This window comes from Pteropus alecto, unplaced genomic scaffold (assembly GCF_000325575.1).
Source record: "Pteropus alecto unplaced genomic scaffold, ASM32557v1 scaffold11, whole genome shotgun sequence".
Taxonomy (NCBI): domain Eukaryota; kingdom Metazoa; phylum Chordata; class Mammalia; order Chiroptera; family Pteropodidae; genus Pteropus; species Pteropus alecto.
This window is the reverse complement of record NW_006431956.1, coordinates 9,267,337-9,293,476: the sequence shown is the minus strand read 5'-3', so window position 1 is coordinate 9,293,476 and position 26,140 is coordinate 9,267,337. Positions and strand designations below refer to the sequence as shown.

Genomic DNA, 26,140 nt, shown 5'->3' with positions numbered 1-26,140 from the left:
ATCGCAGTCCTGACCAATATATGGGGCAGCACGATTCAGAGCTCATGAATTCGTCTTTTCATGAGGCACTGAAACACCTTTGTCGTGCAGGTGGATTTGCTTTTGGATAGTTCCATGTGTGTAGCTGTGCATGTCTCTGTGTTTCTCTATTTATTCACCTCTTGATTCTGCAGTTGTGCGTTTTGATCAGGTTACTAAAGAGCTGGGAAGACAGTTGAGAGACAGACAGCCAGGAACAGAAAACTGAGTAAACACATCCTCCCATAACGAAAAAGGCATCACAACAAAAAGATGTGCTTGAAGATAAAATTTTTTCAAACAAGAAAATATAACCACTTTGTAAAAATAAAATGGTTTTAGTTGTATATATTTAATATATCTTTTCATTTATTATTTACTACGTCCTTCTCTATGGAGTATAAGTAGCTATTTTAAGTATTATAGCTTATAAGTAGTATGTTATTCTTTTTGTAAGTTTAATTCAGTATATTTTTAATGTTTATGAAGAGGAAACACTATTGATATATTCACTAAGTCCTGCTCAAAGTTTCACTGCACAAGATAATTATTCATTAAGCAGACAGAACAATGCCCAGCACACAGTAAGCATTCAACAAACTATTTCCTTTTTCTTTCCTTTCTTATGACTATTTACATAGTCATTCAATGAAATAGGGTCCTAATGAGAAAAACAAGACTGTTAACGTTCACATATTTTAATTTCAAATATTAACTTTTAGAAGAAAAAGATACTAAATAGTCTTATTAAAGGTATTAGAATTTTATAAAAACAATATTACTTTATAGTAATATTAATCTGATCATAGATGAATTTTTTTTTATAAGGACACAAAAGCTACTTGGGCTTTATATGAACAACTATTAGCAGCTATGAGAATTGGAATGTAATCTTTGTAACATAACTTTTAATCACATAGTATAGAATTATCAATGTTTCATTAGCATAATTTGCTGCAATTTCGATTACATACCATAGACTTGAACTTTATAAACAAGTACATACTCTTAAAATAAAATATTAAATCAGATACTGAATAACTTTCTTTCTACATATAATCTTTTATACGTGCCTGTATTACTTCTATCAAGGGTCGCAACTTCCCAAAGGATCAGAAACATTCATATTCAAATATTAGATACAAATGCATTCTGAACTCAAATAATGCTTTTCAGTTTATTTGAGCACTGTTCACCCTATATATTTCAATATAAAGATAAATATAAACGTATGTAAGATATTTTTACATTTAGGAATATTTCAAATCAACTACTTGGCTTTAGGTTAATAAAAGGATTATGTCATAATTTAAAATAAATTAATTATATTAAAACTATTTTAGAATTATAAGTATTATAAATTCCTGTTGGAGTGACAGATAAAGATTAAGATAGCCTTTTAAACAAGACACCCTCAGGCCTTTCTTTAAGGAATTTAAAGGTTAATGAGGACTCAGAAAAGTAAACACAAAAGTCTTAATAAATGCTATAATTAGAGTTCTATGAGAACTTACAGGAGGGACACTCGAATGCCTGATGAAAGAATACTCACATCAACTGTAATCTGTTTATTCAGTAGACTTCTCGCTTCTGAACATAATGCTATTTGATGAAATGTAGTCTGAGGTAAACTTAAGATAGTACATATTATTTTCACAAATACATGATTTAAATTATTATTCCTAGAAGGTAAGCAGGGATACGGAAAACAGGAAAATTAGAACAATGCATTTAGCTACTTGCCTGTCTTTGATTTGGTACAATTAAAATACTTAGCATTTATCGAGTTATTACTGTTTGCCAGACTATGTGATGAGAACATTGCCCCCCTCATCTAATCCTCTCAAGCCTATTAAAGTGCTATTTAAGCCTATTACAGTACTATTATTACGCTCACCTTTTAGGTGTGGAAACTGCAGCTTACAGTGTACAAAGAACTCGCCCAAAGTCATAAAGCCAGAAGCTAAGTTTTCAACAACTGTGAATAGACCTTCTCTGACAGTGTGAGGGAAAACCATAAAGCACAAGGAACCAGTGAGATTGGGAGCTTTGGTGGAGAACAGGGGGTGGCGGGCAAGTTCAGGTATCCTGTCTGAAGCTATCTGTTCCCACAGATCATTAAGAGGCTGGCGCTGTAAAACATTACTCTGCACACATAAGCCTCTCACAAACTTTTCTAGCAACCAAAAATTCATATAAAATGAAGAGCCCCTACTATGAATATGTGAGAGTGTTTCCACATGGTGAAGGCAAATTACATAATTACCTAATTATTTAACATCGAGATATCCATTACATATGATCACATTAGACACTAGCGCATTTGCTGTTATATGTGTTTAAGTTGAACTTCTAATTTTAAACAGAGTTTGTATGTGTTTATTTTTCTGATGGTATCAAATTCCACAAAATATTCTTTTACTTTAAAATCTACATCTTCAATTTATAGTTTCCTCTTATAAAATCTTATCTAGGTATTTCTGATGTACCTTGACTTCATTATATTAATCTTCATGTTACCACTTCAGTACTAGAAACTGAGCCAAATATCTGTTAAACTGAATTGCTTTCTATGTTGAAATCAATCAATTATATAAAAGTCACTACAGTGGAATGTAGTGAAGAGAATCCTAAAACTACAATTTCAGATTTTTAAAAAATATAATCTAAAAATTATTCAATAACACCAGCTGTACTTCCTAAAAATTAATTTTAACTCTTCAATTCTTATGACAGTCTTTAATATAATATTTAATATAAATGATAAAAATCTCATTTTGGACTTAGTGGGAAAAATTTTACAGGCTTTATTGAAGAGTGTTTTAAGAATGGTTCAGTATACATAACTAAAATTAGCTACTACTATTTTCTAGAGATCCAAGGGAGTCAACTTGTAAGAATATAAAGTTGCTTAAATTTAGCACCATTTATACACGTTAAAAAAAACTGATGTATAGTTATTAAAAATAGGCTATTCTGTACAATTTAGTCTTCATTTCCTTATGTTGTAAAAAAAAACCTATGCCCCAGAAAACAAAAGATCACAAATGTGTACACATGCATACTGAAGAGGTTTGACTAGATTACGTTTTCTGTTTAAAATGAAGACAATTCAAAGGTAGAGAAAATCTTGAATTTGGTTAAGTAATTGAAGTAAACATAAGAGAGAGTCACCAGTACATTTTTACAAAGGCCCAATATGGGTGTGATAGTTCCCAGGTCAATGATTAACGCAAGTCTAACAAAAATGAAGGGTAAATCCTGGAGCAGGATGCCCAGGGAATGTAGAAGAGGGTTCTGAGGTGTGAATATCATTCGAAGGAGAGAAATGAAACTGAAAATGTAGACAGGGTACACCCAGTCTGACTTGTACACAGCTTGGTGGCCGGCCACACGCACCATTTCTACGGTGTCAGCCCACAGCAGAAAGCTCCACAGGAAGATATCCGCACGAACGTCCTGTCGGGACATTGTTCTCAGGATGCCTGACTGGAAGGAGGGCTCCTGGGGTCCTGCCAGCTCAGGGACAGGGCTCTGTGTTATCGCTACTGGTGGCTGTGATAACTGGGTCCTCTTGGCAGGCTGGGGAGGCACAGGGTTTCCTTCATTTTGCTTCCCTTGATCCATCACGGTTTTTATTTGTTGCAAAGTGGTGACATGGACTTGCCCATTCTCATCACCTGCAATAAATTGATTTATTTAAATTTAAACTTTTATATTTTATTTAAATTTTAAAATTTTATTTACGTTAACATTTAAGTTTTTAATTTTATTTACAAATTCTAAGTGTTCTCTTATTTGAGGTCTGTTTTACACATGAAACTTCAAGATAAAATGAGTAGCAAACTGAAAAAAAAAAGACACAGAGGCAGAGGAGGCTCTTCATGACTTCGTATTTTCCTAGACATGAATCTTAAACCAATAATAGTAATAGCCATTATTGGTTACTGAGCTAAGCACTTTCGCACATTACCTTATTTAATCCTCAGAAAAAGGTGAGAGATAGAGATTACTATCTCATTTTATAAATATGGAAACTGCGGCCCAAGAGGTAAGATGACACCCAAATTCAAATACACAGTTAGCAATGGACAGAGATGGAATTCATACCAAAGAATTGTTTGACCCCAATCGACAATCTCTTAACTTTATGGCTGCTATTACCTATCTCGAGGCAATATATCACATACTAATTATAAAACATACAAATATCATAAAATCAAATCAATTTAGTTCAATGGTCAAATCAGAGTTCAAAGGTCAAATCTGCGTACAATGGTCCAATCTCGTCATTTTATAAGAGGCCTACAGAAATCACCACAACCCAGACTTTCAGTCTTGGAATTTGGTGCTATGAGGAAAACTATTTAACCATGAGGAAGTCTTAGTGATGGATGATACCCCAAAGTTTTTGAACTGGTCAGTGCAATTGCTTAGACTAAAGTATCTTATTTGTGGCCACAAGGCTATGCCTGGTCATCCGAATGAATAGAACATTTTCTCATTGTGTGTGTGTGTGTGTGTGTGTGTGTGGTGTGTGTGTGTGTGTGTGTGTGTGTGTGTCTGCCCCTCTGTCTACATGTGGGTGTTAAAGTTGGGGGACCATGAAGAGATCCTCAAATCTCAAGACTTATTAACAATGTTAATGATATGGTTTTTATACATGAAAAACATATAGCACATTATTTTTAAAACATTTATCCACTTAAGTGTCACTTTTGTTGCTAAGAATTTATCAGGCCTTGACAAAGTTTACTCAGTGAATATGCTGAGTTGCCTTATCACTTGATAAGACAAAATTTAAAGGGAGTCATTACTCTGAACAGCTGTAAAGGTTAAAGACACAAAATCAATAAAAATTTGTTGAACTCTATTGAACTGAAGTAAAAACATTTTAAAATAAATAAGTTATTATAAGTAATGACTAATAAAATGATTACTATAAATAGATGTTGCTTAAAACACAAATAAATCCCAGTTTTCTTGTTATACAATTAACTGTTTAAAAATTTTAAGGGCGAGTTGAGTGTATTTATAAACTAAAAATATAATCTAAATTCTTGATGAAGTATTACTTACCTCTGGTATGAATCATAAACAGTAGGACCCATAACCCTTAGAAACTTCTTTACTAACCTTTGATATATCACAGTGGCATGAATGAAATTCATTTTTATAAATAATATTCAATTGAGAAAATTAAGTACTAATTACTGTTATTTTAATATTCATAAAATTATCTCTTTTTAAACTCAGATGTTCATTAACATCAATTATATCTCTCATTTTACAAAAGTATATAAAAATTTGTTTCTTAGAGTATGTCACATCCTAGAGAACTCTCCTTTGCCTCTCTTAGTAGAAAAGCAAAGTTAGAATGAAAATCCAAATTCCTTTTTCAACATAAAGAACACAGTGCATAATTTGGGCTTTTGGAGATGATTGCCAATTCAGCATTGTTTCAATGCCAGGAAGTGGCACTCTGAGAAGTGACACATTAACACTTTTAAACAGTCAGTAAGAATCTTAATATCTGTAGATAGAAACTGTGGGATGTACAATGAATTCTTAGCGAGAGTTCATTTTGAATGAAATGCTAAGGCCCCGATTCATGTCTATTTGGCAAAATCAGAGCTGAAATCTTCATATCTCTCCACGGCTCAATAGAAGCTAGTTTAAGTTTGGGGGTAGAGAGGCTCTACTGTCTGTCTTCTTTCCAATGAGAAGCACTACAACTGTTAGCTGGAGAGCCCTGCTGGCCTCTCGGAGGGCATGGTAAAGTTGAAGAAGTCAAAAAATTGTTTGAAAAACATTCATAGACACAGACAACAGTATGTGGTTACCAGAGGGGAGGGGGAGCGTGAGGAGGATGAAGGCAAAGTGGGTCAAATCTATGGTGATGGAGGAAGACTAGACTTTGGATTGTAAGCACACAATGGAAAATAAAGATGATATATAAATTTGTACATGTGAAACTTATATGTTATTAATTAATGTCACCCCAACAAATTTAATTAAAAAAAAAAACTGGAAAAAAAAAATAAGAAAGAAATTGTTCGGTCATTAGAATGGAACACCAAATTTATTCCCAAGCAATGTAAAGGTGAACTTTCATGTATTAAGCTTTAGCTTCATGATTAGTTTCCCTCTAAACTATTTTTAAAATTTCCACTTATAGCTGGAATTCTTTTTGTTATTGTTATTAGCTTTTAGAGTTCTATTTGGGTAAACCAATGTTTATTTGTGCAAAACCCATAAAAGATATAAGCATGAAGACAGAGATCTACTCACTTCCTAGCAGTTCACATTGCCCTATAAAAAGTAAAAATAGCAGTCATTCTGTGTAGTTCCCCATATCTTATGCCAGTTGGCAAAACAACTTCTTGTCTTCTGTGTAAGCTAAATAATAAAGGAAATGTAATTTTGATAACACGACTCATACCTATTTTACTTTATTATTTCTTTATATTGATGTATTTTATCTCTGACTTGTTCCCCAGAAGTTTTAGATAGCTTACAGGGAAAACTTAAGTATAACACAAAGCAGTAGTGAAGACTTTTCTAGAGTATGTATTCCTCTTACAAAAAGAAAAAGCAATAAAAGTTATTTAAATAAAAAGAGGAAAAAAAAGAAGAATCACAGGAAAGACATCTAAAAACAAGACAGGGATCAAGTAGATACTAAAAACTGCACCATTTAGGCTCCCAACGGATATGAGTAGACAAAGTTTAGAGCACGGTTCCAGGCTTAGGCTGGGCATTGAGAATGATACAGCAAATAATGTGGAAACAGTCTCTGCCTCTGCCACTCTAAGTTTCCTGTGATCATGTTGATAAATATAGAAGAGTAAATCGTGGCAGGGCTTTAAAAGGAAGGTAAGTTCTAAGATGGGAGATGATCGCAGGGGGTCTGAATTAGACTGGGGATCAGGAAGGCTCATCTGAGAAGTGATAGTTAAGCAGCAAGATGAAGAATAAGTAGGAATGAATTAGGTGAAGAATGAAGGAAAGAACTTTCCAGGTGATGTGAAGACCATGTGTAAAGATCCTTCCACTAGAATGATTACAGAAAAGAAAGTTTGGTGAGGGGCTGGGGAGGCGGAGAGGGAAGGAGAGAAGAAGAGTTAGTTATTTATTAAGTGCTTTCTATATACCAGATGTTGTTCTAAGCCCTTTCTGTGCATTAATTCACTTAATCCTTATAGAAACTCTACGATGTAGATGCTATTATTTTCTCATTTTAAAGAGGAGTAAACTGAGGCACAGTGACCAGGTCACCGAGCTAGCAAGAAGAGAGACTGGAATGTGAAACTCAAACCCTGAACAACTAGACCACAGTGTCTGTGGCAGAGTCACCTTATGTAGAACCTTATGAGCCATGATAAAGGTTTTGGACTTTATTCTAAGTTCATGGAAAGCTGCTGAAGATAAGGACTTTGGAAGGCAGAGGCCACGGAGACATCAGCAAAGAGGTCCTTGAGGCCATCGAGAGAGCTGATGAGAAGTGAAATTGTTACTCAATTCATGGCAACTAGAAGACCAAATTATAGAATTATTCAGAAAAAGTCTGGCTAGTCTTAACAGTCCCCCAAATCAATTTTTGCTGAGAGGAAAATGATATAGAAAAAGTGAAATGCTAATGGTTTAGATATAACATTCTGGGGGGTGGAGGGGAAATCTGGAAAAAAAAGAAAATTAACAGTCTTATTAAAAATTCTTTTAAAACATATTAGCACACAAAGCACTTTTAGTCATAATACTCATAGAGAATAAGAGAAAAATGTAATAAATTGAAATAGACACCAGGGAAAACTATAAACATTGTTATTTTGACACAATCTATTGAATAAAATGACTGTATTATGTATAGTTTCCTTTGAGGAGCATATCTGAGGTCTGGACGGCAGGTAAGGTCATTGCTGAGTAAAAAATGTAGAATATAGCATCAACCTCACAGGATGGTTATAATGAAGGAACAAGTTAATATTTGTAAAGCATTTAAAATAGTGCCTGACACCAAAAAACAGCCATATATATGTTAGATAAAATAAAAAGTAGCAATCACTAAATAATTTACTGTTTTAAATGAACTAGAATAGAATAGAAAATATGAGAATACAGTAAATAGTAAGAGTGATTACAGTTTGTTTAACTCTCGTTATAATTACACTGATACCCACTATCGCATACCTCGAGGGAGGTCAAAAGGTTTGAGAATTAGTGTCACAATACAGAGTCTTAACAAGGCCATGAGTTTAATTCTCATATTTGCCTGTTCACATCACAAAGAAAAATGCTACCCCCCAGATACGCCCTGTGCAAACAGAGACAGACAGCTTGCACAGCTAACGAGAGCCTACCATGTGTACCTCTTCCCAATTCCATGATCATTGTTCAGTGACATCACCTTGGTGGCTTGAAATTGGTTATGGTGAAAGTACTCGCATCAGAAAAACTGGCAAATTCTACAAATCAGGGCTTTTTACCCCCTAGAAAGACAGTTGTTTAAACGTTGACCAGCACACTGCTGCCAGTGATCAAAACTGAATACAGGTTTTCACCAAGTAATAATAAATGATAATACTAATGAATTCAAAACAAATATTCGCCCATCATCCCAGCTGGGGTATAGTTGTGGTAAGTTAAAGAAAGGCATTATATTGTTATCTGGTAAATTCAAAACCTTAAGATTGTTTCAATTCCCTCCCTAGCAATGCATAAATCTGACAGTAAATAACGTACCATTGCTGGATTTTAGGCAATGTGAAATTATAGATTCATCTAACACTGGACAAGAAGTGCTAAAAACATATTATTGATTTTAAAATATTCCCTTTTTGAAGATTGTCTGAGAAAAGTTTCTAATCTAAATTTTCTGATTTTCATCTTTTCATTTGGGATAGTCTAGCCCTACTCCCTAGTTGATATATGTTTAGACTAGGAAGTGTGATTTAATTTACAATATATAAATAGAAAAATTATTTTATATATTTGTATTAACATGATTTTTATACATAACATAATAATTACATTACATTAATATAATAGATAATATAACACATATTACTATAACATAATATAAAACAAATTATATATAATAATGTAATAGTGGATATATTTAAATAAAACATAAATGGTAAATGTTAAAAAGCATATAGTTATCTTATTTCCAAATATAAATAATTCTAGACTTTGAAACAGTGTGAAATGCCTCTGTTAGTAAGTGGCTGGACACAGACCAGAGCTCGGAAGCCCAAACTGGGCAGCAAAAACGGACACTCGAGGGAACAAGCTGATGCGCTGCTTCGGGCACTTTCTCAGCTGTAATTACACCTCCTTGTTAGTGTAGTTCATGGCTGTGCTCTTCTGCCCACGAGCCCGTGAGCTCCAGGAAAGGGAGACTCTGCCTGTTCTTGCTCCCCGTGGTACCCCCAAGACCCCAGTGGACCATCTGGCGTGGGACAGATTCTCCGTGAAGATGCGTGAAAGGTGGAAGGAAGCCCCGTCCTGGAGTCCGCGGGCATGAGCGGGCCAGGGGCACCTGGAGTTGGGAAGCTGCACTGAGGCAAGAAAGCTACAGCGTAAAATCCAGGTGGAACACCACCCGCGACCCCCCATTTCCACCCCACCCCCCGAGTCAACAGGAAGGAAGACTTCGGAGTCCTGCACAGGGACTACCACTCAGATGGTCCTCTGGCCCGTGTCCCTTTAACGAAAACCATAGGATTGGCTCGGCTAATAAGACATTAGCAGTTCCTAGCTGGGCAGCCTGGGGACCTACGTACTTCACCCTAAGAAACGGCGCGACGTGGCCCTGGGCCCGGGAGAGCGGGCCAGCGCGGCCGGGCACTGGCGTAGCCCAGTGGGCTTGGGCGGACATGGACGGGAGATGGCACCGATAGCAGCAGCAGGGCTTCGGGCATTTCAGAGGCTTCCCAGGCATTGGCAATGTCAGGAGTCACCAGTCAGGAGACAAAAGGGCCAATGTGTTGATTCTGAGAAGACAGCATTTGTGAGCTCACAGGAAACAACATTTAAAAACCCAGAAAGAGGGGGACTTGGGGTCCTAAAATAGTAGAGTCTGAGCAAAATGATAGTCCTATACATAGGACCCCACTATTAATAGACACGCCACGTAAACAACAACAACAAAAGACCAAGAATGTGTGCTCAGCGAGCCATGTTTCACTCTCTTCAGTCCTAGACAGGCAAATCTAGAGACTTAAAAGCAATGACCTATGCGTCTAATTTCAAACTGGGGCCATAAACTTTTGCTGGTTAATAATGATATGGAGAATGAGCCTTGATATAATAAAGTAATGCATGCGACATCCTTTACGTTCTTTTATTCCTATCAGTCTCTCACAAATATTTATTTTGAAAATATCTTGCAACCCTCAAGAATCTTTACATACTAAAATCGTTCATAATTTTTCCATGTATGAAAAAATTGACCATGAAATTGTTAAAGTCATATAAAGCTGCCCTAATTAATGGGAGCCCCAGCTCGCGATCCGATAGCACTGGATGTCATATGTCTTCTGGGATCACTAAAATATAGTATTTCTGGCCCAGTTGGCACCGACCTAACATGACAGAAGGTATAAATTAGAAGGTATAAATCAGAAATTCTTCCCTTCTCTCACTCCAGTCTAGTAGATGGCTACTTATTTCTCGAGAAAGGGACAAAATCCTAGATCTGACTTAGTTTCTTGAAATTTCTCTCCTCTAAACAGCATCCGGAAGGTATGAGAGGAAATATATCTTCTCCTTGGCATGGCTCTGAACACTGTGTTCCTCATACGTACTCTCTAAGCATATTGCAAAACACATTATGAAAGCCCAGCTCACACACTGGGCTCATATTGTATAATAAGCTTTTTCTTAAAAAGAAACAAAGGGGAACTCAAAGTGCCATTCATTTTCTTCAAAGAAAATCAGCATCCTTTCAAAAAAACAAACAAACAAACTTGTGGAATCTCTTGCATGCTATTTAGTTAAGATGAGATGAGTTCAAGGTAATCTGGAAAGCAGGGTCCTTTAGGAATCTGGCCTCTCAGCTTTCCACTTGCCGTTTGTCTCAGTTCCTAATACTTCCTATAATCAGGGGCTCTCACGCAGGGTGGACATCAGAATTGCTTGTGGAACTTTAAAATATGACAGATGCCAGGCCTTTAGATCTTGCATAAACTTTGAGCCAGATATTGCACATCTGGCCATTTAACCTAAAGACATAATCATCTATGCTGAGGCTTTGAAAAGACCCCTCTGGTGGTTCTGATGGGTACCTGCAAGTAAGAGCACCCTGCGTATATGTTAAACGGTGGTTCACGATTCACAGGAAATAGCTTAGACATTCTACAAAAATCAACATGCCATTCATTTTGAGATATTATGTTTGGTAAGTCAAGAGCGAGATGAAATAACTCAGAAAGTAATAGATCCTTTTCTTTCTTCTATTCCTGCTCTAAAAACTCTCAACTTGGATCAGTCCTACAGTCGATGACCAGATTTCTGAGTATCACTGAAGAAAAATCATATAATCTTGATTGGATCCAGGACAAATTCCTGGTTGCCACCCTTCGCTATACCCTAAGCATGGCTCAGCCATCCATCTCCCAGTGCCTGAGCCACTCTTCCTATTCCCCACAGCTGTTACTCCAAAGCATGCCCATCCTGTTACAGATTATCTCCCTTTCATTCATCGCCATTGTTCTCAGGAAATAACTTGGCTTCCTATTTCACAAAGACATTGATTGGGGCATTATCGGGTGTAAACTGCCCCTGCTTTCTTTCTACCCATCCACTCCAATCACATTTCATAAGTGTGAATCATGTGGAGGGCTTTAAAAATTACTAGTTCCTGGATCTCATCCCACCTCCAGAATTATGATTTAATTCTCTGGGACGCAGTCTGGGAGTCAAAAAAATTTTAAGCCTCTTAGGTGATTTTAATGTGCAACCAAAAGTGAGAATCACTGCCCTTAATTGGGAATAGAAAGAAGAACTCAGTAAGGGTTTTTGTTTTTGTTTTTGTTTTAATCTACATATGTCCAAGTCCCATTGCCAGAGATCCTGGTTCAATTCATCTGGGTGGCTATGATTGGCACTGAGCCTTTTAAAGCGCCCTATTAAGTGCTTTTTATATGCTGGAAATATCAGGAGAAATGGAAAAAAAATAGCAGCAGGGGTCTAAAAGCTTTGCCAGATCATGTAAATAAATATATCGATTATCATATCTAATTTATCAGTTACCTGTGAATTAACAAGTTTGCACCCTAGAGAATCCAACTTCTTTGTTAAACATTTAAATATAAAATTCTTTTAAGAAAATAATTGGTAAATACTTACATTGAAGTGAAAAAAGACTTTTTAAGTATAACATCGAAGACAGAGTCCATAAAGGAAATATTGATAGATTGAGTTATATCAGAATTAAACATTTCCTATATAAAAAACACTACAGTGACATTAAAAGGCAAATGACTCTGAAATATATGACCCATTTATGACAAAGCTTAACATCCTTACTATTTACAGATTTCATGAATTGGCAGTTAAAAAAAAAAAAGAATGGATATGTCAGCAGAAAAAAAGATCAAAGACGTAAATATGATTTTTAAAAACTACAAATAACCAATAAATCTATGAGAAAATGTTCAACACAACCACTACTTTAAGCAAATTATTTTTTTTTTAAAAGAAACAAATTGGCAAAGAGAAAGGAATAAATTATCTAATGTTACAAAGTTGAAGACTGTTTTCTTACACTGCTGTTTAGAGGGTAAGTCAGGGCATTCTTTAGAAGGAGCCACTGATTGACTGACACATATCAAAAAACCTTAAAACTCTGCATATACTTTGAGCCAGAAATTTTACATCCAGGCATTTACCCTAAAGAAATAATCATCTGTGCTACTGAGCTCCTGCAGTACTTGGCCCAAATCTCTGGGTATTAAAGAGACTACACAGTAGGAACTGGACTAAGGCCACTGCGAGCCGATTTATTTGAAAACCTTACACTGCCAACATCTTATCTGGCACCTCTTACTTAGGCACAGTTTCTACTGTGATAGTAGAAACCACCTCCTCTGCAGAGCTCTGATGTTTTCTACTTAAATAGCCTGCTGATCTCACCTCTGCTCCTATCTGACTGGGCAGATATCCCTAATGTAGCCAAATTATCTTGCCACCCCATTTCTGCAATCCCTGCCACCCCCTCTGTATTTTTCTGCACGTGCACCCCGTCCACAACAGGTCCTTACTTCTGGCGAGGATCGTTGCCAAGGAGTACGGACTGGCATATGCTGATGCTCAGGGTCTTCTGAGGTCACTCTTTCTGTTGTCATCATCCTGATATCATTCAGCTGTCATCCAGTGGCATTAACTACTGTTAACATAACTCTTTCTGTCTCCAGCCTCTGCTTGGGTAGTGACCTCGCAGAGTGGCTTTAGACTCCCATACACAGCATAGGCTTCCCCTAAACGCAGACCACTGCACCATCTATATACCAACTATATTATTAGTTAATAAATCATGGTTCATTGATAGAATATTTTTCAACCAATAAAAATGACATGAAAAAAAAAGATGAAATAACAAGAATAATACCCACAACGTATCGTTAAGAAAAAAGTAAATTACAAAATAGGTTTTCTTTAGGGAAGAATGCCCATCAATGGTTGCCAAACGGGAGCAGGGATGAAGGGCTGGGTGAAAAGGGGGAAGTTATTAAGAAGTACAGATTGGTAGTTACAAAATCATGGGAATGTAAAGTACGGCATAGGGAATATAGTCATTAATATTGTAATAACTATGTATGGTGTCAGATAGGTACTAGATTTATCAAGGTGATCATTTCATAAGTTATATAAATGTCTAATCACAATGTTGTACACCTGAAATTAATATATTGTTTTTCCACTGTAATTAAAAAATAAAAAATTATTTTTAAAAAAGATGCTATCAGTTTTAAATCTCTAGTGTGTAGGAATATGGTTGATTTCCATTTTTTTTCTTTTTTGCTTATGTCTATTTGAAAACCTTTTTAAATGAATATGTACTATTTTGGGGAAAAAAAACAGAAAACATTAGAAATAAAACAATTCAAAATGGAAATGTTAAAAAAAGTTATGTTTTTTTGTATGTCTTGGGCTACAAACCTACGTGTATGTACCCTACCAGTATGGGCCTGCTCTACCTGCAAAGCTGTATTGTATTGTATTATATAGTGTTGTGTTGTGTTGTATTGTGTTGTGTTGTATTATAATATGTTGTGTTGTGTTTATTGTGTTGTTGTCTTAAATCCCATAGCAGCAGCAGTCACAAGATTTTGGATGGAGGCACACTTTGTATCTCGATGGTGCAGTGTCATAATTCCCAGGCAGCCAGAGGTGGGAGAGGTTGAGAACTGGCCACCTGAGTTATAGTACTGCCTTAGAAATGGGTATAGCCTATGACTCTAAATGAGGTCTTAGATGAATGGTTTTCAGACATTTGCAGAACCTTTTTTTTTTTCCAAATGAAATCTTACATAAAATATCAACTCCTAAACAAAAGTTGATCTGGTTCCAGTGGGAACCTAGGCATCCTAGTTTTTAGAGTAGTTCTTGCAGTAGCTTTGTAGGTTTCCAAATTGATAATTTGAAAATATGTAGTAATTGGTGTTAAGAAGGCAACTTCCATTCCAGGAATAGGTTTGTCAGTTCAGGGTGTGAAATTCAACTGAAGTTATTTTTACTACCAAAACCACACCCATTTATTACATGTACACCAAACACCTTAGATAAAATGAAGATTTCCTTTATCTGTAGCCCCAAAGCCCTAACTATTATACTCTGTGATACCACTTATAACATGGTGTCTGAGCAGGGCTCATGCTATTCCAATGGATCCTGCAGGCAGGACTGAAAATTTGGATTCTCATTGAACTTCTTTATGTGTGTTTGCATTCCCTAGTTTATATGAGGGTTAAGGAATCTAAGTGGGAGCTGGGAAGGAAATCTAACGGTGACTAGGATTTGGGATTCAGACAATATAGGTAAGCCTGATGCAAAAAGAAATTATGAGACCCCATGGGAGAAAAGCTACCTCAAAAGAAGCCACAATATCTAGTGACAGGAGGGAAAATGGTGGTTTCCAGGGGAGGAGAATGGCCATTACTTGAAATCATTAAAGCTCAGCCAATCTGTTGGCACATATGCATTCTGGGTATAAAAAGCTATGTTTCCTAATGGAAATAGCTATTCCATTACTCTATTCGGGGGTCTCTCCAGAAAAACAGAACTTGGTGGAAGGAAGTCAGTGTTCCAACTGGCAGAGGAAGGTAATCAAGTGTAAAGTACCAGCAAAACATCAAGCAACAGCCCACAGGCAAATAACAGCAGTCCTGAGAGTGTTTAGAGCAGAGTCTAGCAAGAGTGGTAGGAAAATAGCACATTAAATTGTTTCTGCAAGAGAATGAGGACCGAGAGGAAAGCAGGAGCACTGGGAGAGTCAACAGTCTGGACAACAAATGAGACCAACAGGAGAGAGAACAATGTGGGAGAAGAGAGATGGAGGTCTTGTCATTAACAGGTTCCGAGTAAAAGAGCAAAATTCCGATGGAAATGTTAAGGTACACTCGTTTGTACACACTTAGTAGCAAGAGCTGGGGACATCCAGTCTGTGTATTGTGTTCTCGTTATTTGTTCACATGACTGGGGTTTGACATTACAGTGAGTCCTCACTCAGCATCATTGTTCTGTGACTTTAAGTGAAACAACACGTAACAAAACTATTCTTACAATGTTGAATGATACGATGTTATTTGAGGGCATGCTGTATTAGGTACTAGGTACATTTGTGGCATTGTCATGCTTCAGCGATCTATGAACCTGAAACCATTCCCATGTGAGGCTCAGGCTGTGAGCAGCGATGCACTAAGACGTTATAGCACAGTAATCACCTGATACTCAGGTATTTCAACTGGTACTAGGAAGTCAGCAGCAAGGATTCCCTTGTTCAGTGAATACTGCTTTTAAAATAAGCATATTCCATCTATAGAATAACTTATTTAAAAATTTAGAAAAGGAAGAGCTACACAAAGATCAAATGCTGGTAGCCTGGAATTGAGATGGTTAGGATAGTGCAAGGGCGTCCAGAAATTCAAGCATTGTGGATTACCTTAGTTTGACCTAGTAAGTCAAAACTGCTACAAGCCAACAGACATGTATGCATTTCAAACTACCTGGAGAAAGCAGAGAAGAGAATATATTCCCTTTTCCAACATTTTCTACAAGGAGCCAAATTATTCAAACCTTGTCTGTCATCCGCCCTTCCCTACCGCTTTGATTCTGAAGTACCACATGCAGCGAAACCATACTTACCGCATCCTGATGTTCAGATTTGTGAATTACAATTTATATGCTTATGAATTTATGCACTGATGTAAGTTCCAGAGGATGAGAATTCCTCATGGACTCAAAATTCACATGACTTATTTTATTAGTATGCGTGTTGAAAAATAAGTATTGAAGACTGAGTTAAAAGTTTACGTAAAAGTTAAATGTACATATCATTTTTACAAAGGTATTTCGAGTGAATTCTAGTTTTTTAGAGTGTGATTTTTTAAACCAGACATTAACCCTCCTAAGTCTGAACAGAGAGGAGTTCCAGAAGGAGGCTCTTCAACTAAGAAGAAGCTGTTGTACAAGATGTCCTAGAGTCTTCTCCTCAAGACTCACTTCTTCTTTGAGGTTCTCTTATTTCGATTCGCCGTGTCATCATCACTTCTGGATACGGGGAAAATTCCCCATTTGAAAATCCAACTCATCATTAAAATAAAAAATGTCAATAAGTTATGCCCCAAAATATACATCTGTATTTTTTAAAAGACAACTTTCACTAAAAACTTGGACAGAAAAGTTCATTCACATGAGAAACACAGAATCATTAAAAATAGTTCAATTTCAACATAGGTTTACATGTTAAGGAGTCTAGAGAAGTAGCAAAGGGGTTGGCGATTCCCAAATCTCATTTTCAGACAAATACACTGGACTCTGGAAGGCAGATGTTACTTGGGAATGCCTTTTCCTCAATCGATAGCCACTGGCTTCCATCTTTATGTACTTTGCCACCAATGTTATATTAAACATAACAGTTCATCACCTTCCAGATTTCCAGGTGGCCTCCAGTTTAGTTTTACTGCCCAATTTAAGGAGCAAGAGTGACTGGAAGGGTGTTAGCTCATAACTCATAAGATGGTTCTGTGGTCTTTTCCTTCCTGGCTGTAGCAGTCATGCTTCTTACTCCAAAGCATTCTCCTATGATTCACTCAGTCTACCCCATCCAGCCCATGAGGAAGTGATTAGACGAAAACCACCCAATTTAAATACAAAATCTTAGCTATGCAATAACTGCAGTGTATAAACATTGTGATTTAAACACGGATACCATCACATGAAATTAAGTGAGAGTTGAAGAAATTTAGGACCGAACAAAATATTTGATTAATAAAATACCTAAAAATAAAAAATAAGCCAAACTTTATTTAGTTTTAATTGATCCTTAGAGGAATGTGACATATATTGGTTTTATTACTGTGGTCTTTAGCTTTTAACAATCCACCATTAAGAACAATTCTCTATGACACAATTTCAGCATCAAAGGTAGCTAAACTAAACTCTTTAAATATTCAGCTAAACGTAAGGTTTTAAGAGAGTTCCCCAAAATATAACTCTATAATAATTTATTTAGATAATTTTCTTACTAAAGTAAACATTAAATTTTTGGTATTAAGTATTTGGTAAATTGTATTCATGTATCAGTACTATCAAAATGCAAATAAGAAATAAGAATAACGTCTAGCTATGAAAATAAGTTTTAAAATAATTATATGTAGATATCTTCACTTGTAATCTTCTATCTGTAATGTTAACTCTAAGAAAAGTTACCATTAAGCATGTCAATAGATAACAGAGTGCAGAAAGGTGAATAATATGTCAAACTTTTAAAAAATGTATATTTAAAAGAATACTTACTCATTTGCTTCCCTCTAAGAGAATATATCCTGAGTTTTTCAATAATATCAACCACGATCAAGGAAGTCAGAACCAGAGAGACTGGCAGGTCAGGTAAGGTGTCAGGTAAGACATCTGTGGAACCGTTAACATTCTTTTGAATCTGTTTTCAGAAAACCATTTACAAGCATTAAATTTTTGTGCTTTCGTAGTTCATAATTCTTTTAATTACCTGAAAGCAGTGCTAAATTAATGATAAATATATTTACTAAAAGACTAGAAATTTGGTTTTCAGCTTCTCATGTATTTGACCCCACAAATTTTGAACCATTTCTAAAGATGTAATGAGGATTCATATCACTGGAAGAGCTTGCAGTTCAAGACAGAGCTTAGTAAATGCATGTGAAAATATAACAGCAGGCCCCTGGTAGTGGTGGAATAGGCAATTCCTTCCAACCCTGCTTCTAAGCAGAGCCTGAAAGTCCTAATTCGAGGAGCTACAGGGACAGTTATTACAGTTTAGGGTCTTCCAAGAAGGGAGAAACTAGGCAAACCCAGCTCGGCTTTGAGGCACTTCCTTCCTGTAGATACCTTTTGTAGGTACCTAGAAAAAAACCTATGGCAAATATCATATTAATGGTGATATGTTGAGAGTTTTCCCTATGAGGTCAGGAACAAGACAAAGGTTTACCTTGACCATTTCTATTCAACACTGCACTAGAGGTCCTAGCCAGTGTAATAAAGCAAGAGAAAGAAATAAACAGTATAAGCATTGGTAAGAAAGAAAAACGAAGTTTTCTTTATCATTATTCATAGACTATATGATTGCATATGAAGAAAATCCTCGAGATGGATAAATTATTTCTGCATGCCAATAACAAAGAGAAAGTGAGATTTAAGAGTGATACCATCCAATGCAACCTCCATCAAAATTCCAAGTTTTTGTGGAAAATTACAAGCTGACTCTAAAATTTATATGAAAATACAAAGAGCAAGACACTAGAAGAAAAAGTAAAAGATATGAAGATTTACTCTTCTGGATATAAAGAGCTATTGTAAAGCTATGAGAATTAAGATAGTGTGGTGTTGGCACAGAAATAGAAAAGTAGGTAATGGGACAGAACAGAAAACTCAGACATAAACCAGGTATATATATACATGATTTATAATAAAGGTAGCACTGCAGAGGAATGTAGGAAAACAGATTTTTTTATAAATGGTGCTCAGTCCAAAATAAATAGTGCTCTTCCCAAATAATAAATTAATGTTACTTGGAAAAAATAAGTGGAACATGCCATCCTACTGTTCAACAAGTACAAAAATTAGCTCCAGATGGATAGTGAATCTAAAGAGAATGGTAAAACAATATAGGACCCAAAATGTAATATAGGACAATATCTTCAGGACTTGAGATTATGACAAAATCTTCTCAAACAAGTTACCCAAAACACTATTCATAAAGGAAAGAAATCAATAAATTGGACTATTTTTCAATTAAGAGCTGCTCTTCATCAAAAGATACCACTAAGAGTATTGTCACAGAATATAAAGATATTCGCAATACATATAATCAACAAAGGGCTTAAAATCTGAATATATAAACAATCCTTCCAAATCGATTTTTAAAATATAAGCAACACAATAGAAAAAGAATGGTCTAGAAAAAGTGCTCAATTTCATTCATTATTGGGAAAATGCAACTAAAAACTACAAGGAGATTCAAGAATATGCCCATCGGAATGGCTAAAATAAAAAGACTTACAAGTAATTATTACTAAAGATGGAGAGCAACAGAATGCTCATTCTCTGCTATTAGAAGTCTAAACTGGTATAAGCTCTTTGGAAAACTGGCAACATGTTACATTTGAACATTTGAACATCTTCTGACCCATCAATTCTACTCCTACATATTTAACCAACTGAAATGCTTGCACATGTGCACCACAAGACAAACGCAAGGATATTCAAAGCAACAGTATTAATAATAGCCCAAACTGGAAACAACTGAATGGCCATCAAATGTAGGATTGATAAATGAATTGTGCTATGTTCATAAAATGACTATACCGGAATGAAAATGAATGGGCCACAGTAACACACAAAAACATGAATGAACCACACTTTTGAATAAAGAAGCCAAATACTAATTAGATATGATAGATGATTGATAGATAGATGAGAGATAGATGGATGGATGGATGGATGGATGGATGGATGGATGGATGATGGATAGAGAGATAATAATTTGATTTCCTTTTATAAAAGGTTCAAAAACAGACAAAGTAATCTGTGATATTAGAAGTTAAAGTAGAGCACCTCTGGGGAGGAGGAAAAGATAGTTACTGAAAGAAACATGGGATGGCTTTTAGACAGCTGGCAGTTTTATTTTTTGACCTTAGTGTTTACACAGACATGTGCTTTGTGGTGTCCCATTAATATTATATATTTATGACTTGTGCACCTTTCTGTTTGTGTGTTACACCTCAGTGAGGAATTACCCCAGTACTCGCCTCTCTCACAACACTTATTATACTAATTCTCACTGCCTATTTACTCTTCACTTTACTTTCAGGAAATAATTACTAAAGACCAGAGACTGTGAAATTTCCTGTGTGCTCTATCGCCAGTACCTAACACAGTGCCTGGCATATAATATGTACTTAATGATATCGGCTTAACATCTGAATGAAACATCATAAAGTAATTTAAATTTTCATTTGGGGGAAGTGAAAATTATATCTTTCACAGCACCTTACAAATAAATAAGATTAGTAGGGCATATTTTGAATTTCTTGGATAATAAATTCTTATAGACGGAAAGGTCTGTTTGCTTATGAATTTCTGTCCTGCAGACACCTGTCCATTAGAGTTCTTTTGAAGCTGTGCTTAGTCAAAACATAAAATTGTTTTCAAATAAGTATCACGTGCAAAGTATTTGTCAATGGATAGATTGTCAGGGTTTTAGAGCGTGAGTGGTTATTCACCAGAATATTGTTTCATTCCATTTAGAACTGAGGACAATCATGAAAAACATCAGGGTGGAAGAAACAAATGTGGATCTACTTTCAAATTCCTTACTTTTAAAAAATTATTTTGAAATAACATTCCTGTCTTTTGCACACAAATACAAAAGTAATTTTTCCCTCCTCGGCTGTTAGACCTTCCTCCAAACCCTCAGAGGTAACAATGATCTTAGTACTTTAATTGTAATTTGGAAGAAGATGGGATAGAATAGACTTTAAGAAATCAAAATTCCATACCTCAGTCACTGCTATAGAAAAGCTGAAGCTGGGGAGTGTGGTGAGTACTACACACATCATCATAATAGGTCTCCTAGCAAAGGAGAAAAAAATAAGCAAAAGCAATAATGTACAAGATCAACAGTTCCTGTTACTTTTTGCTAACTTTGCAGTTCTTGTGCCATTCATCTATCATTTTTCTTAGAAGCTACTACTTCCCTATTTTCATTTCCCAAATGCTTGAGTATGGCAAAGGGAAACACACGCAAAAAAAACCCAAAAACCAAAAAAAAACCAGAATGCTTTTCTAGAACAAAGGGGTGAGAGATTTCCAAATAAATAACACATCATAGATAACTGAAAGTATCACAGTGCAAGACACATGACATGCAACATTTTCATATTTCATTCATTGGAATCCTGGCCCAGGGCTCAAGCTCTGGTGATCAACGGGAAAAAAGAATAGCGTGGCTTCCTTAAGTTATAATATACTCCATGTTGTAACATTGATTTTTCAAAAATTACATTTAGAGATGATATGTAGATACTTAAGGATGTTTTAAATTGAAAACATTTGGATATTTTTTACTTGAACCAAAAAAAAAATCATATATACATAAAAATCACATAATCTTTAAACTTGTGTTTGGACCACTTCTTAAACCTTACAAGATCAATCAATAGTTACTGAGATATCACATGTATTTAATATTCTATATTATAACAGAGAAAATTTAAATATATGCTTAGCATCATTAATTTATGGGAAGACAAAATAAATATACTTAAAGCTTTTCTATAATGAAATACTTACCCCTTCTTCCCTTAATATATATTATAGTCCTCACATTTATAGGATGGTATGTGTCTAAGCACAGAAAGCACTGGAGTGTTTCAAATGACTAAAAATTGCTCCTTGGTCTTGATAGGCATCCCTCTATTCCAGCCCCATCTCAGGTATTCTAGGTATAGATATAAGTTATGGGGTGGGATAGCCCGTCTCTCACAACCAGACCGGTATGACCTGTTAAAACCAGAGGTATGATGGGATTTTAAATTGTTAGCTTTGCCTCCTTTTCTGAGCCCAGATCCAGGGTCCTGCAGCACTCAGCTCTCTGAGGCTGGCTAGAGCGTTCAGAGTCCTCTTCTCAGCTTGACCTCTAAAAGATGGAGCGTGCTCCAGGAACTACTACTGTACCTCTTCTCTGTCTATGTTATCTTCCTTGATTATCTCAGCCTATCCTATGGCTTGAAATACTCTCCACTTGCCCATGGCTCCCAAACATATTATAATATACATATACTGGCCTCCATCCTGAGCCCTGATTTTGTACACGCAACTGTCTACTTGGCCCCTCCACATGGATGTCTAATAGGCAACTCAAACTTAACATGGCTGAAGGAGAATCCACATCCTTCTCCATACTGTTCTGATCATCATCAAATCCTGCCTGATTTACTGCCAAAATACATTTCAAATCCATCCTCTGCTAATATCGTGGTTCACCTACTATCATCTGTTGTCTACAGTATTTTCTAACCAGTTTCCTGTTAGTGCCTCTGTTCCTACCTAGCAAAATTTTCTCCATAGATTCAACAGTCATATTTTTAACATGTAAAACACATCACTGTTTTGATCAAAAATTCTGAATGCTGGAGTATGGGAGGAATGGGGGTTACTGCTTAATGAGCACAATTTCAGTTTTGCAAGATGAAAAGAATTCTGTAGACAGATGATGGTGATAGTAGCACAGTGACCAATTAGAATAAAATTGAAACCTATTACCCTAGCTACACTGCTCTCCATGATGTGCTTTCTCTTATTTCTCCTCTGCTGCTCCTCACTTAGAATGACCTAAATCTTCAACACCTACTTAACTCTGGTCATATTGGCCCCACTTCCAAGTCATATGCTGGCTATTGCTTTTGCCAGGGGCCTCTACTCCTGTATCTTCTATGTCTGGCTCCCTGTTGGCATCAAAAATATATATACGGGACTACCTGAAATTCTGCTGATCCTTTCTTTATTTGCTCATTGTTTGTCACATCCCTCTTTGCCCATACCCAAAGTAAGTTCAATGGGAACAGAGGCCTCATCTAAATTGTTCAATACTCTATCTCCACCATCTAGAACAATGTTTTTCAAAGTTTTTTGAGCAATGAAACTTCTTGTAAACCCCATGGGCACTTTTCAGAACAGAAATTTTTAATGCATAAAATAAAATATATAGACTTACAAAACAAAGCAATTATGTTAAAAAAGTTATCCAAAATCTTAAAAATTTTTGATCTTTTAATAAATATGCCTATCTATGAACACAATGTCTTCTTATTTTCCTTGGAGTACTCAAGATCTAGCAGAAACTATAATCACTCATAATTTCAAGGTAGTGAAGATCATAAAGCATATTCTGAAGTATCTGCAATAATTATATGGTGATATGGAAAAATCTATAAAGTTACAGGTCTTGATAATACTACTATGGTTTGTTACCAACAATCACAATGAAAGGAAATGCTAGTTTTCAATTCGAGTTTAGTGAAAATAAAAATGTAACTTGTTTCTCATCCAAGTTCAAGAACCTCATGATGCCAGAGAACGTCTGGCAGATAGCAGAAATTCAATAAACACTAAATGAGCAGATAGAATAGTTAATAACTAAATATCAATCCAAGTCTCTGTTTTATTTAATCAGAAATAATGAAAACCTATATTTGGAAATCTTGACTTACTGCTAGCACATGTTTATAATTCATTAATGAGTGTTATGGGTTGAATTATGTTCCCCAAAAAGATATGTTGGAAATCCAAACCCTTAAGACTTCATAACTTAATTTGGAAACAGAGTCTTTATAGAGGTAATAAGTTAAAATAAGATAATTAGGGTGGGCCCTAATCTAATTTGACTGGTGTCCTTATAAAAAGGGAAAATTTATAGAAAGATATATGCAGAGGGAAGATTATGTGAAGAAACACAGAAAGACGCCATGTGAAGATGAAGGTAGAGATCAATCAGGGTGATATATCTACAAGCCAGGGAATGCTGAAGAGTGCAGAAAAGACTCTAGGAGAGAGGTCTGGAACGGACTCTCCCTGACAGCCCTCAGAAGGAATCAACACCTTGATTTCAGACTTCTAGCCTGAACAACTTGTTTCTTAAGCCACTTAGTTAGAAGTACTTTGTTATGTCTGCCCTGGGAAACTAATACAGAGTATGCTCTAGGAAAGAGGGGGTTCTGCTGTAACAAATACCTAAGAATGTGGAAGTGGGTTTGGAATTGGGTAATGGGTAGAGTCTGGAAGAGGGGGAAGATGTGCGATAGCCAAAGACTAGATTGCCTACAAGAGACCATTAGTGGAAATATGGACATTAAAAGAAATCCTGGTGAGACCTCAGAAAGCAAAGAGGAGGGCTGTAGAGAAACACGTCTCTCTCTCCCTAGAGAATACATGTATTGTCAAGAGCAGAATATTGATACAGAATGTCAAAGGTGCTCCTAGTGAGGTGTCATACAGAAATAAAAACAGTGTTATTGGAAACTGGGGAAAAGGTGATCCTTTTCATAAAGGTGCCGAGAACTTGGCTGAATTGTGTTCTTCTGTGGGGTAGAAAGTAGAACTTATAAGTGATCAACTCAGATATTTAGCTGAGGAGATTCCTAAGCAAAGCATTGAAGGCATGGCCTGGTTTCTCCTTGCTGATTATCAAAATGGGATAGGAGAGAGAGAAATTAAAGGGAGGATAATTAAGCAAAAAGGAGGCAGAACTTGAAGATTTGGAAAAATTTCAGCCTATCCATATTGCAAAACATGAGAGCATGTTCTGGAAGAAACACTATGGAGGCAGCCTGTGAATCCAGCAGAAACATCAACAGCTTGCATTGAAGAGGGTCAGAGATGGGGCACAATTAAGGAAGACTGTCAGACTTCTGGGATTCAATAAGCAGGAAATGGCTGAAAGAACTATTTGGCTGCAAATATATCATATCCGTCTAGAAACAGGAAGAATGACTATGATGGTACTTCAGAGGCCAGGGAGGTTCCACGGCCACTGCAGGCCCAGAGGTTCCCTCCTCAGAGCGAGAGGCCAAGGCTGCTGCTCACGGTTAAGGGGGTGAAGCTCCATCCTGATAAACCTGAGGATAAAGTATCTAGCCACAGTGGATGCACAAGTCTTCAAATTTAATGAAATTTGCCCTGCTGCCTTTCAGATTTGCTTAGGACCCATGATTCCTTTTTTCTTCCCATATCTCCGTTTTGGAATGGGAATGTCTATCCTATGCCAGCCCCACATTGTACTGGGGAAGCACACAACTTGTTGCCTGGTTCCACAGGTTTGCAGATGGAGAGGAATTTTTGCCCCAAGATAACTCCTATCCAGAGTCTCACTCCTAACTGATCTAGATGGTTTAGATGATGAATTTTGGGACTCTGAGTTCATGAAGTTTAGATGAGATTTTGGACTTAAGAGCTGATGCTGGAATGATTAAAACTTTGGAGATATTAGGATGGAGTGAAACTATTTTGCAGAGGGGCGGGGGGCAGAGGGAAGGCAGTTATGGCTTGAATTTTGTCTCCAAAAACAGACATATTGAAGTCCCAACCCTAAGTACCTCAGAATGTGACTGTATTTGGAAATAGTGTCATTTCAGAGGTAATAAGTTAAATGAGGGCCTAGGGTGGGCCCTAATCCAACATGACTGGTTTCCTTATAAAAAGGAAACATTTGGAGATTGATGTGCAAAAAGAAAGACTATGTGAGGAGACTCATAGAAAGTGAAATGTGTAGATGAAGGCAGAGATCAGGGTGATGCAGCTACAAGCCAAGGAATGCCAAAGGATGCCATCAAGACAATAGAATCCAGGAGGGAGGCCTGGAACA

At 36.3% G+C, this 26,140-nt stretch overlaps 1 protein-coding gene across 10 annotated transcripts in view; it reads right to left on the bottom strand.

Moving 5' to 3' along the window:
• Positions 1-1,492: 1,492 nt before the first annotated feature.
• Positions 1,493-26,140, bottom strand: part of TMEM236 (transmembrane protein 236) — a 55,477-nt gene continuing 30,829 nt past the window's right edge. For all 10 annotated transcript variants that reach the window (XM_025043449.1, XM_025043450.1, XM_015585664.2 and 7 more), the window contains 3 exons: positions 21,279-21,351; positions 18,040-18,181; positions 1,493-3,698 (listed from right to left, as the gene is read on the bottom strand). In XM_025043449.1, the coding sequence (XP_024899217.1) occupies positions 3,115-3,698; positions 18,040-18,181; positions 21,279-21,351 (799 nt within the window). In that variant the 3' untranslated portion in view covers positions 1,493-3,114. The remainder of the gene's footprint in view (positions 3,699-18,039; positions 18,182-21,278; positions 21,352-26,140) is intronic.